The sequence below is a fragment of the Canis aureus genome, chromosome Y (genome assembly GCF_053574225.1).
Source record: "Canis aureus isolate CA01 chromosome Y, VMU_Caureus_v.1.0, whole genome shotgun sequence".
Classification (NCBI taxonomy): domain Eukaryota; kingdom Metazoa; phylum Chordata; class Mammalia; order Carnivora; family Canidae; genus Canis; species Canis aureus.
This window is the reverse complement of record NC_135650.1, coordinates 1,294,414-1,308,572: the sequence shown is the minus strand read 5'-3', so window position 1 is coordinate 1,308,572 and position 14,159 is coordinate 1,294,414. Positions and strand designations below refer to the sequence as shown.

Below are 14,159 nucleotides of genomic sequence, written 5' to 3'. Positions count from 1 at the left end.
ATGGATTCTACATTGCCTGGGTTCTGTGGCCACACTTCGTAGATTGTGAAGACTGGGTACTATACTCAGCGGGACAATAAATTAGCTGCATTGACATGGCAGGGCAGCCGGAAGGGACCCATGTCCTGTACCATTCATTGCTAGAGGGCCCAAATGAGGCTTGAGTATGCACTAAATTCCCTAGTCAGGGAAGGCCACCAGTTTTGCTCTGTATTTGGGGAAGGCCACAGGCTGTGCTCTCTTTTCAAGTGCCACTGTACATACAGCTGTTGAGTGGGCTACACAGCTTCACATGTTGTCAAGTTTCTTTGTAGGATAGGCTGAAAGAAGTCTGTATTCACTGATGAGAGACACTATAATTTAGCTTCCCTTCCCAGGCACAGTGGGGGAAACAGTTCTAAAGCCAACAGATCTCTTCATTTACCATCTTAAGTCAAGCCAAATGGCATCCCAATTTCCCTGGTTGAGTTGGGCCACTGACTTTGTTCTGCAAATTATTGGTTCCACCTGTCAGCTTCTGAGTTCAACTGCCACTGGGTCACACAACTTCTAAAAGTTGTCAGCATCCCTGAAGTTCAGCTGGGGCTGGAAAGCAGTCTCCACAGCAGAGGGGGGGCGACGGGGGTGTGTGTGACTCAGCACCTTTGCTGCACAGGAGCCAACCAAATTTTATGGCTGGCAGCACTCAAGGACCCAAGTCACACAGAGCTGCATCCTGCTGGGTTCCTTAATCAGAGCAGAGCCTCAGCTTGGTTCTGCAGATGAGCAAAGCCACCAGCTGGGAATATTGGGCACTGCAGGTATGCACTTGGTCTGCCAAGACCGCTGTGCTTGCTGGTTGTTGCGAGCCCCTCCCCCTTCTCCATCACAGATTCCCAGTGGCTGGGTCCTGCAGACTCCCTTGCAGTCTACATGTTGTGAGGTCAGAGTGGCACCTCCCACAAGTGACCCACAATGCTAGTGGCAGGGAGGGGGACGGGGCTAGTTGCCCACTCTGGGTTCTTTCTTTCCTCTGGAGAACCATAAGCTCACAGAGACCTGTCCTCATGTTGCTGTACTGGTCTGGGGGAGGGCCAAGGAGATCGGCATGTAGCCTTTCCTCTGACCCTTCTAATACAGTGTGTCATGGCCTCTAATACGCAGGGAGTTGCTCTGGCCTCCCTTGCATCTTCTAGGATTCTCAGTGGTGTCTTGTCCACGAAGAGCTGTGGTGGTTCTTGTGAGGGGGAGCAAAACTGACAGTGACCTATGTTGACATCTTGGGATGTCACTCACTGCCTGTTTGATGAGCAGCCAAACTTTTTCCACAGCATCTCCACCATTTTACATTCCCCTAAGCAATTTACAAGAGTTCCAATTTCTCCACATGTACTCCATATTTTGCCTAGTGAATATGAAGTGGTGTCTCATGATCTTGATCTTTCACAGTTCACTAAAGATTACTAATATTGAGCTTCGTTTACGTGCTAATTATTACATAGGGTCTTTGGAGAAATATCTATCCAAGTTCTTCCACCAAGTTGTCTTGTTATGAGTTCTATCTTCTGAAGAGTATATCCTTAAGTCAGATACATGATTTAGAAATAGACTACCTTTTCACTTACTAGTTAACGTTCTTTGACATAAACACTTTTGAAATTTGGTTGTTTCGGTGCAGGGCCAAACTCTTAGCATTTCCCATGTTACTTTTCCCTTTTGTCTCTTCACTTGTGCCTTAACAGAGTACTCAGGATACAAGCTTTCTCTTAGGTTGTTCAAGTAGAAAATACTTACCTACTTTTTATAATAATATATATATAATATATATATTAGATCAACTGTACTTTTTATTATCAACAACTAAGTAAGTATAAGAAGTATGAGTATTTTGTTTATATTAATATATATTAATATATAATATATATTAGATCAACTGTACTTTTTATTATCAACAACTAATTCAATAAGAAGTATAAGAAGTATAAGAGTACTCAGGATACAAGCTTTCTCTTAGGTTGTTCAAGTAGAAAATACTCACCTACTTGTTTATATTAATATATATATATATTATATATATATATATTAGATCAACCGTACTTTTTATTATCAACAACTAATTCAATAAGAAGACACAAATGACATTCTGTGTACAAGTGTCTCTTGATAAGGTCAGCTAGGGCCACAGAAATTCTTAATCCTAGCAGTTTTTTTACATCCTGCCAGGAGTTACACCATATACATCATCTACAATCACCTATGAGAGGAATTGCATACAATGCTCTGATGGAATAAAATTGCTTTTACCAACATCAAAAGGTGATCTCCTCTACCTCCTCGGCTTATTTAATTGTGCAATAATTAATTAGCTGTGTTTTAAGACCTGGGAAATCACCTATTTAGAACAATTATCTTTGAGTTTAAATGTTACAAGTGAAGTCACATTCAGTATAAAGAATACACAAGAGCTGTTAAATTATCACATATTTATTCAACCTTAACAGAGTAGGTAAAATAAGATTCACATTAGTGAAAAATCTCTACAAAATGTCTTTGAAAAGCAAAATATGACCGTTTCATCAATTTTGTATCTTCATGAAAGATGTGAGTTGTAAAAATAAAGCAGTTTATTTAGCACTGCATCGCTTTTTGGGTTATCTTCAGTTATAAGTTTAAAGAGGTAGATATTTCTGTAACACCTGAGAGATGAACTGTGAAAACCAGGTGTGGTAAGACAGTTGTATGTAATTTAAAAATACTGGTCTCATGAACACAAAATGTACATTCTACATCTTTAGATGAAATGGCCCTGTTTTGTAAAGCCATTTTTTTTTCTACACCTTGGAGTTCACTGACACTATTGATTTTATAACTCCATAGCATTCCACAAAATGGTGCAAACAAACATAATTTAAAAGACTGCAATATTTAAACTTTTCTTGGGATTGCTGCAGAGCTTTTAAACAGGGCTGACAAAGAAACGTCCAATAGTAAATCTTTAAGATTTGCTCAACTCAATATTGTGGTATGAAAGCAGCCGTATCTAAGCCAATATAGAGATGGGCTGAACAAGTCCTGTTCCAGGACACAGTAGACAGATACTGCAAATACTACAAAGCCATTTGGAAGAAAATCCTTGTCATAAAGGTTCATTTTTTCTTGCTAACCAGAGGAAAAATTCTGAAAGGAATCCAAATGCTTTCCAAACAGATTTCACATCATTTCAAGGTATTGTATTATTCCACACAATAATACCTAATATATACCTTGTAAACCCAAAACAGTAGACCAAATGCTCTGAAGCACACTGCTTTCAGCCCCAAGATTTACCTTCCATACAAAACAAGTGCCACAAACAAGTGTGGGGAACACATAACTACCTTGATAAGATGTTAAAAGGTTACATGCAGTGGGGTTTTGGTGCAATATGATCATTAGCATTACTTTTAAGTAAATTCTATTTCTGACACATAACCTTCACTTCCCCCTCATAGTAGTGTGTCCAATAGTTCACTCAGTAGCTAATGGCTAATTGAGAGGCTTTTAAAATGTTGTTGGAGCATGTTATTTGGTTTTGCTAATCTTGGCAGACTATAGTTCTCCAACTTCATGTACATTTCTTTCGTCACTGTCTGGCCCTTGATTATTGTGTCAGTGGCAAAAGTTTACAATTACCTCACACTCCAGGCTGTTTTACCTATTAAATAACTTCTAATTTTCAACCCACTTTAGCTCATAAATGTGACCAGAACACATAAGCAAAACTAGCTTCTGAACACTGAAATAAAAAGTAAGAAACAAAAGTACAAATTCTAGAAATTCTGCCATTGTAAATGCAAAGATCTACTTTCTTCTTTAAATGTGTTCCAAGCTGAAACGAAAGTAGAACTATTTTTCTTAGAGACTCGCATGAAACCTGTTTGTCCAATTACTTGTCTGCATATGCTACTTTCTTTAGGAGTAACAGCTTCATGTACATATCCTGCTACAATCTTGAGAAAGTCAAGACTTGCAGTCATCTCAATTTGCAAGTGATAAAAGTATCATTAAAAAGTCTGTATCAAATATGCTATACTTGTTTCATGGGGCATCTAAATGAACTACTAGATAAGACTAATAGTCCTTATGTTGTCATCTTCTTTTTTTGTTTCAATGGACTGCAGAACTGAAATCACTATTTGTTTCCACATAGGGAAACCATTATTGGAACAACTTTCAATTTAAAGATAATTACAAGGGGCAGGGTTAAGGCAAATGAACACACAAAGTGAAAGGATAAGACAAGGGACACACTTTTGCAGTGAACGGGAAGGTAAGGCAGATGTCTGATACAGCTGATAGTTTCCTAGTGTATACATTAAAACAATGTAAAACTGCAAAGCAGCCTCCTGTACCACACAGCCCAACAGTTCTTGAAAAATACAGATATAATAGAAAAAAGTAAGAACATTCATCACAAAACCAACAGTAACTATTACAGAAAAGTCATATACAAAATACGACTCAATACAGTGATCACACTTCATCTTATTCAACAATCAGTGCCTGGAAGAGATGGATAAAGTGTCTTGGGAGCTACATTTTGTTTCATTCACTCCCTCAACCTTAGCATCCAGGTCGACTCTTGCAGTTTTACTAGAAGAACTCTTCAACTCATTCTGAGAAACTGGAGGAGCAGTGCAGGACTGTATCACACGTACATCCACTATATTTACAGAGGCCTGCTCTTTCAGGACTTCGACCTTCTCACGAAGCTCATTTCTTTCTGCTTGGAGAGCTCTACACAGCTTCTCTAACCGTTCCAGTTTTATTTGAAAGGACTTGTATTCTTTATCGCGGACAGTTTTCTGGGGGGTGGGGGGGGGTGGGGGGGGTGGAGATGGAGGAGAGGACAGAATTCATGTCACCAATTCTACATGTAAACAGAAATTATATTACTGCATTCAAAGGAAAAGGAAATTCAGAAATCTGTGCCACACTGTAAACTATCTTTTGTGATCTGTTGGACCTCACTCTATACTGATATTTAAAACACTTACGATTATTCTACAACAATGTAAAACTTAAATACTCTTTTTCTCATGTTTCTTTGAACTAAGGAAAATCCACTTCTTGACTGCAATTACCTATGTTGACTTAATGAAGTATTTACAAAATTCGGGATTTTAATTAAAAATGCTTATTTCTTCAATTTCTCTTCCTTCTCACCATTTTTTTAAAGCCTAATATCTTCACTCATGAAACATTATAAATTACTCCTAACCAGTTTATCAAAGTGAGAAATTTAGTAACTGTAAATGGAATATACTCTTACTTTATAGCAAACCTGAAAAAAGGTACTTTGCTGCCTTTGGAAATGAATACGTCAAGGTAGAAAAGCAAATTAGTTGAAAGTCTGTGTGCCATTCACAGGAAATCTGAATTTGAAGACAATCTGAAGTTGTCTTCCCTGGAAAGCTGGGATTCTCAAGTTGTGGACTTCTGAACCAGCAACAGGAACATATCCTGGATACTTGGGAGGCCACACCTCAGATAAAATAAGTCAGGTTTTTGCTAAAACAGGGGACAGCCTCCTGTTTAACAAGCCTTAGTCTGTATAAGCTAGGTCTGCTGTAGAAGAAAGCAAAATCTAATTACTTTAAGGTGTCTATAACACAACCCTGAGCTAATTAGTTGCGAAAACAATTCTGATACCTCACCTAAGACAACTTAACTGATTGCAGACTCCAGACCATATAAATAAACTTCCCGAAGGTCCAGCCTCCGTTAGTACGGAGATAAATGAGTGTTCACTGTGCATCAGGTAAAACCTTCTCACCTCTTCAGCCATTTGCAGAAGTACTCTATTATTATTTTCCCACTTGGTACGCCACATTATCATGTCTTTTTCCAGCTTTTTAATTTTCTTTGTCATCTGTGAATCAACAGAATTGCAAATTTTAATTCTAAGTTGCATTCCCTGGCTCAGCACAAAAATATTTTATATTGTTCCTCCCACCCTCCCTCTCCTCATCTAGTGCACTTGCCTCAACCAGCTGATACCTGTGCCTGTCTTGCTAAAAGTAGCTATGCTTGACTGCTGTTAGCAGAATCAAACAGCAGAAGCCCTTAGTGGTAGCAGCAGGAAACAAAGTAGGGAGGAGTTTCATATTATGAAAAGAACAACAAATTCGATCTCCTCAATTTCAGAGGAAGCAGTATGTGGAAAGCTCAGATACCACCACACTCTGAACTCTGTCAGTTAAGGCTGGAGGGCCATTATTCCAGCTAGCGGGAGCTAGCAATGGGACCACCTTCTCACTAAATTGTATGAGAAAATGTCAATGATCTCGAGTATTTAATTAAACTAATTCATCAGTTTCTTGGAATGACTGCTAGTCTCAGTCCCCTAAAGAGAGTTAAGAATCAATATTAAACTGTCAGTATCAGAAGCAGAGGCCAGATAATTTAGGTAAGTGACCAGGAACAGGATATTAAAATTATTAAATTGTTAGCTTTAATCATCATCACAACTCACAAGACTATTCTTTAAAAATTATATTAGAGATAAAATGGGGGTAAAAGTAAGTGTGTTCTTAAATTAATGCTATGGGATACCAGATTCAGTTATAGGTCGTAGATTCAGCTACGGCCATCAAGCATGCATCTTTCCTGTATTCCTTTCCTGTTGGTCTGCGCATAAGCTCTGTTCCAAGTACAGAACCTGCATCAGGCACTGTTAAGGGAAACTATGATACGGCAGAGCCAATGCTCTACGCCAGGGCTAATTACCCATAAAAGTCCCACAAGGCAGAATGGGATGAGGGCTATGGGAGAAGCTCCTGAAAGATGTGAGCTCAGTGCCAAAAACCGTGACCTCTAAAGACACTGACAGAGAGGATATGTTTCAGTACAGTGAATTCTCCAAAATGGTAGCACACTGAAGAGTCTCTGGCCCTAAGCTGCTCTGCATCAGTAACGCTCATGTGCTAGAGTCCAGCTAACTTTGTATGGAGGCTTTGTGCTAGAATCCAGCTAACACTTCCCTTCCACTGGCGCAGTCAGCTCAAAGGACCAGCAGGGACAAACAATCTGCTGCTTGCTAAATTCTACAAACTACAGGGTGTAAAAATACCTAGAGTTGGTTACTGGAGTACTTAAGGTGGCTAAGCAGTGTTGTTTGATTTTTTATAAATTTATTTATTAGTGTTCAATTTGCCAACATATAGAATAACACCCAGTGATCATCCCATCAAGTGCCCACCTCAGTGCCCATCACCCAAGTCACCCCCACCCCTTGCCCACCTCCCCTTCCTAGTTCGTTTCCCAGAGTTAGGAGTCTTTCATATTCTGTCTCCCTTTCCGATATTTCCCAATCATTTTTTCTCCTTTCCCCTTTATTCCCTTTCACTATTTTTTATATTCCCCAAATGAATGAGACCATATAATGTTTGTCCTTCTCCGATTGACTTATTTCACTCAGCATAACACCCTCCAGTTCCATCCACGTTGAAGCAAATGGTGGGTATTTGTCGTTTCTAATGGCTGAGTAATATTCCATTGTATACATAAACCACATCTGGCTAAGCAGTGTTTGAAATACAGCAGATACTTTGGCTATTCCCATTTTTAACAATGAAGGAACAGAAAAGCTCAACAACTTGCCCAAGGTCTACCATAAATGATGACCAGGATATTTAATCTAAGAAATATGACTAATGAGTATGTGCCCCCAAGCCCTGTTTAAGAGCTACCATCAATCATGCCTGATATGCACTGAATGGCTACAAAATGCCAGCTCTACTGTTAACGTATCATCTATTGACTACCATTTCTTCTTAAATCCCAATTTTAAGAGGGAAAATGCCAAGGTAAATTGCTGCCCCACGGAAGTTACACAACACAAATAACAGTCCATGATCCAAATGAAGGTGGATGTTTATTTGGGGAAGAGGCAAGTAACTGTACAAAATTACCACTTAGCCCACATTCTGAACTAGAATGACTCCAAACATTTTTCTAAACTGAACCTGAATAGCAATAACTAAATTTTATAAGGATGTTCGTCACTATACATTGTATATAAGGATCAAATTTAAAAGAGTAAAAATACACTCAGCTAGGTTAGATCCTCAGAAATAATCTATTTCAAACAAAATATATCATAACAGCCCTTGACCTGGATCTTTAAAAAAAAATAATTTACATAATGTTTTGTGAAAGAACGGGGCAGGGATCATCTTGAGTGATTTTTTAAAAGAAAACCTATGTCTAATAGTAACATGTCTTTAAAGAATAATTTTTAATGATGATTAAAGTTTTGAGAGGATCAAGATCATGAGCAACTTGGGGTAATTTCATGGCAAAATGTCTGAATTTGCCAGGCGAAGATCAGGAACGACAAAGTTAAGATTATATCAGTTCAACATAAACTCACCCAAATACTAATAACACTGAAAATGACCTCAAAAATTTAGTGGTATTTATTCTACTAAAATCAGGTAAATACCTTTTCCATTTCCTGCCTGAGGGTTGTAAAGAGTTCATTGCTTTTTGCCATTGTAGTCTGGAATTCTTCAAACTTATCCATATAAAGAGAAAGCTACAGGAAAAAAGTATCAGATATTCTGAGTTCCAGATATGCAGTTTAGAATCCCAAAGACTTGCAAAATAACACAAGATGACAAACATTAGTTATGTGTTTTAAGTACTACAAAGAAGAAATACTCTGAAACTTTTGAAATCTTTATTTTATCTAACTGTAAATGTCTGAAACGTTCACACCTTTACTAGCTATATTAAGTCAACTATAATAAAAATTAAGAATTTCGTATACCTATAAATTTCCTATAACTGTGATGCTTTATGCATTACTCCCCACCCCTATCCTTACATTTGAAAAACTGTTTTTTGGAAAAGATCCTTCTTTTATATCACTAGTCTGCATAGTTCTTAGCTTGATACCAAGCTTTTCTTAATGTGGGCAAGAAAACAAATCAGAAGCTGAAGAATGGTTTGGTTGGAGGATGAAGAATTTAGTGAGAGCAGAGTTAAGCAAAAGGAAAGCTAAATTAAGATAGAGATGCCATTTTTCCTTTAATTCCTATTCTCAGAGAATTTTTAAATTGTACCTGGGAATATAATGCTGAGCAGACTAAAGAGAATATATAGCATAGTCACTTTTTTCTTCCCCTCAGGAAAGGAGCTGGAGTGGAGGAACACACACAGAAGTGGCCAGAACAGAAAGATTCACCTGGATGAGTGCTGAGCCCTATGGGCCTCAGAGTGGGCTGAATTGCTTCATGTAGACCAGGGGAAACTCTTTGTGGAGACCAGCTCCAAATAGGAATGCAATTGATTTTATATATAACATTACATGCATTATACGGTACACATTATATTTAACCATGTTATAATATGTAATTATATTATGTTCAGGATGAGGAAGGAGGATAAGGGAACTACAGTGTTTTGCCAAGAAAACTAGAAAACAATAAAAGACCATCAGAGGCCATGAATCAGTTTAAGTGGTATCTCTCCATTTTCATCAGTGTTGTATGAGAATAAACAGAACCACCTGACCATGATGGGGAAGGGATAGGATGTGATAGGATGGAACCAGAACACCCAGCCATGACATCAGATGGGTCATGTGGGAAAAAGCAGTTAAAAGCAAGCTCTGATGCACATGGGAAGGAGAAACAGACTAAAAGGACTATTACTAGTAACAGAGTAGACAAGATGACTGTAAGACAACCAAATCATATCTACAGAGAGCAGAAGGCAATGGTCAGGCTAAATAGAAACTCAGGAGCAAAGTGGAAAATAGGTGGAGGCCTTATGAGCACTATATAGAGGGACACACACTGTCAGGGCTTTGAGAGTGCTGGCATGCGGTTAATAAGTAATAGTACTGGCTCAAGGACACAAAGGGAGCAGTTTGGGCACCGGAAAGAGATTAGAAGTTATGGCAGTCTGGGGATGATCTGTATGTACTGATGATGCACCATCCAGGTAGACTGTCTGTCCCATCTCAGAGCTCACTGGTGGCCCACACTGGGTAGTTAGTAAGTGGCAACTACCATCACACCTGGACTTAATGCTGGCATTACAGTCAACACACACCAATGTGACTCTATCCTCAACAAATGCTGGAAACTGACAGGTGAGACTAAATCTTGGAAAGAACAGCCATGTTTAGGAACAAGGAAATGGAAGAGGTTACAGCAGAGGAAACAAAATAATGATCAGATCACCCACAGTGATGCAGATGCACAGAAAATAGAAGAAGTTGCAGTGAAAACACTCCAACAGAATCAGAACTGCCTGAGAGCTTGATCAAAGGTCCTTTGGTGACCTATACTGGAAAAATTTAGTGCGCACGTGTTTGTGTGTGTGTGTGTGTGTGTGTGTGTGTGCTGTGTGTGTATCAATGGCTCCCACATTAAAGAACATCTTCCAAAGCTGTATATAGTCATATTACACCTTCTCCACATCAATCTTCTTTTATATGGACTTCTGACTGTATAGGACTAATAAGTAAGAGGTTTGAAAGTTTCTAGAAGCATGCTAGGCAGATTCATAACCTATCCTTCATAAGAACAGAAGATTTGTCCTATCTGATACCTGAATTTTCACTGAGGCTACTAGCTTTATCACTAATATGACATTAAAACTGTTCCCAAAGAGAGAAAGAGCACTCAGAAGGGTTGCTCATGATGATGTGTGCTAGTCTTAATATGAATGTATTTTAGAACTAACTAAGAGAGTCCTTATGTTAAACATTATTTAATAAAGTTTGAAAATAGGTGATATTTTTTCAACAGGATGTAATTTGGTTAATGAAAAAAATACATTATATGGACAAATATACAATTGCTCCTGCAGTTAAACACTAGGTAGATATTAGTAAACTTTCAGAGACAGAAGCATGACCTTTCCTGGATCTTTTCTTGAAGTGAGGATGCAGCACCTGTTTCCTTCATCCCTTACAAAGCAACCACATATCAAGGCTCAACTCAAACACAAAGAATCTCAACTCTCACTTTTAAAAAGTACATATACTCATCAGCAAGTGAACTTGTGTAAGCATATGTTGTCTTTTTTTAAATACACATAAAACAAAATACACATTTTCTGCCTCTTTTATTTTCCTCAGAGAACAAACTTCAAAAGATCCTGGAGAAAATAAGCTAGGACAGTACAAACAAGAGACCAAAAAGAGTCTCACCACCCATCCATATTTAGCTGGCAGCTAAAGGGCTTTTTCATGCTAATTTGAAAAAAGTTTTAGTCAACTTACAATGAGTTAGTTACTATAAATGAAAAGAAATATTCCAAGAGATCTATTTTCAGTTTTAGCTGGCAGTGACTGGGACCACAAGACTCACATATTCTATCCTCTGTTGTCAAGTTACCTGCTGTTTCAATTGTACTTCTTGCTGTTTCATTTCTTCATATTTGTGCCTCGATTCTGTTGCTTCTTTTAGTAACTAGAAAACAGAAACATTCTGGCAAAACACTAATAGTAATTACACATGTGGCTGAAATGTCAAATGACCAGATACTTAGGGTTAGTGCTTCCTCTCGTTATTTTAGCAACAACCACAAGTCATGCATCCTGTTGCATCAACGGCCATGCACCAGTTGCTAACACCTAGGAATGTGGGAGAAACTTTTAATCTGCTTAGGAGGAAGAGTATCCTGGAGGTGTAGTAAGGTAAAACTCACGGTTAAATGGTTGTGTTTAGGTGTACGACATCAGGCATCTACACTTAAAACCACAAAACATGGCTGCAAATATTGACAGTATCTAGAAAGCCCCTGTATTCCATGCAAGTCTAGATGAGGGATACATGCAGCACAGCAGTGAAAACACACATCAGTTCTTGATTACATTTCTAAAAGTAACGAAGAGGACGGTTGCTCTACTTTTTATACCTGGATTTTTAAGAAAATTATAAAGTTGTACAGTTGGCAGTAGCTGAAATTCAATCTTTGAATTTCTGAAGTAAAATGCCACACACAGCGCAAATAAGACTTAAAGGTTTGTGAATCAACCAGGAAAGTATATACATGTAATACATGTTATGTATGTGCATATATATGTATACACACACATACACACTTTATACTCCAACTTGGAAATGGTAACTGTTCCATCAGTTGTGCATGAGGTATCACTGCTGGGGTAAAATAAACGTGTCCACACTATGAAAAATCCGCCTCTCTAAATCCTAAAATCACACTTTAGTATGAGTTGTTCAGATCCTGACGAACACTCAGGAACTGAGCATTCCATAACCTGATTACCTCAGCATCTAGGTTACTTGAATGAAGTATGAAATGCTGGATGGAACAGTCCACATCTTATTTAAATAAACTTAAGCATATACATTTTGATTTGCATTATGTTAAATATGAGATTTCACTATGTTCACAATCACTGATACATAAGTACTCAAAATAATATGAGTACATCATTGGGGGAAAATATTGCATGTTTAAGTAAATAGAGAATTCTGTTTAATTTTACCAGAAAACTGTACCAGAGTTGTTAAGCAGTTTGCCTATTTTGAGTTATTCATTTAAGAGAAGATGTAATAGGCTGTAGGAGACCCTCATCTGGTAAACTTGGTGTGAAAAGTTATTGCTACAGGTCTTAAGGCTTAATTTGCAAATACCTGCCACAACTCTTGCACCTGATTGGTACCTGAAAATCAAGATAATGTTCTTCATGTGAACAAAATCACCATGTGCAAGTCCTCTTGGTCTAATACTTCTCAGTCTATCTTTTTAAGAAAATTTCATCAGAAATAAAAAACTGACTGTAGTCTAACATTTCTCAATCTTGAGGGTAAAACAGGCCCACGTAAAATACTGAATCAATTTAAGCATTTTAAATGGTTTGCTTACAATTATGGCAATGATGTTTTTAGGAAACAGAACTTACAAACTCTCTCTCCCTTTGGTGTTTTTCATCAGCTTCCTCTATGAGCTGTGTTGTTTGCTGAAGCCTGGCATCCACAAGTCGTTGCTGCAGTTCCTTATGTTTGAACACTTTATCAATATGCTACAGAAAATATAAAATTTCTTCCGTCACTTAATGAAAAAGGGTATATACACTGGTGAGGAGATTTAACACAAATTACAATAACTTCCTTCCCTATTCATTCCTGTTCATACTACCATAATAATAACATTGGGTCTTTCTGTCCTTCTCCTTGCAGGAGCATCTATTTAGGTCACCTTGTAAACCACTCTACAGCTGCAGAAAGGATTCCATCTGACCACTAACCTGAGCCCATCCTTGTCAGAGTCTAACCCAATCAAGTTTTGTATTTCCTATTTCTGCTCTACACTGAAAATCAGGCTCAAACTATCAACACAAACAACAACAAAAGCCCCCAGATGGATAAGGAGATCAAGCTACTGAACCCATTCATCACATACACAATTCCTGGATACTTTTTCTCCTTATTAAATATTCTCCAATTTCTTAGTATAGAGAGTAATACAATACAATGGTAGGAATGGCCTGGAACTGAATCTTGGATCAATAGATTGTCTTGAACAAATTCTACTTCTTGATGAATCTCAGCTCTCTTACCGGTAAAGGACAACCACACACGTACCTTCCAAAGTTACTGTAAAAATCAATACAATGGTAATACTATTTAACCATTGTTAAATGGTGGTTGGTGCCTGGAGCATATCAAACAGTTGGCAAGAGACAAGGTCATTATTATCTCCAAACTAAGTTGTTAGGTAGTATTTCTGTATAAAAACGTCATCAGAACATCCTACTCAGAGAAACATTAAAACATTTTAGTTTCCATGTTTCATGTGAAAGGAAGAAATGCTAGTTAACAATGAGTAATTTAAGTTTTGGGGAGTGCACCAGATGCATCTTTGAAAATAGTTTTAGATTATTAAATTATATTCTGGCCCCATTTCCCAAAAAAAAGGGGACACACGAGAGATAATTCTATAATATCTAAAACAAATAAGACTTACATGTAATATGATTTGAACATATGCTTTCAGAATGTGCCACTTTAATAATGAAGTAGGCTGTCATTTGTCACAACAACAAAATCAAGGAAAATTTTAAGAAAAAGAGGACTTAAGCTTAAAAAGGGGTGTGCAGAACAGAAAAATGTGGGTAGTGACAAGTAGTTAAGTAATTATTATTCAATATTTTG

The 14,159-nt window shown here is 37.8% G+C and overlaps 1 protein-coding gene across 5 annotated transcripts in view; it reads right to left on the bottom strand.

Annotated features, from left to right (window-relative positions):
• Positions 1 to 2,447: 2,447 nt before the first annotated feature.
• LOC144309426 (gamma-taxilin-like) overlaps positions 2,448 to 14,159 on the bottom strand; it is a 65,007-nt gene continuing 53,295 nt past the window's right edge. For 3 of the 5 annotated variants that reach the window (XM_077890481.1, XM_077890485.1, XM_077890484.1), the window contains 5 exons: positions 12,908 to 13,027; positions 11,373 to 11,447; positions 8,465 to 8,557; positions 5,795 to 5,890; positions 2,448 to 4,823 (listed from right to left, as the gene is read on the bottom strand). In XM_077890481.1, coding sequence (XP_077746607.1) covers positions 4,515 to 4,823; positions 5,795 to 5,890; positions 8,465 to 8,557; positions 11,373 to 11,447; positions 12,908 to 13,027 — 693 coding nt within the window. In that variant the 3' untranslated portion in view covers positions 2,448 to 4,514. Of the gene's footprint in view, positions 4,824 to 5,675; positions 5,891 to 8,464; positions 8,558 to 11,372; positions 11,448 to 12,907; positions 13,028 to 14,159 lie in introns of all 5 variants that reach the window. The other 2 variants (XM_077890483.1, XM_077890482.1) reach the window with 2 other exon arrangements.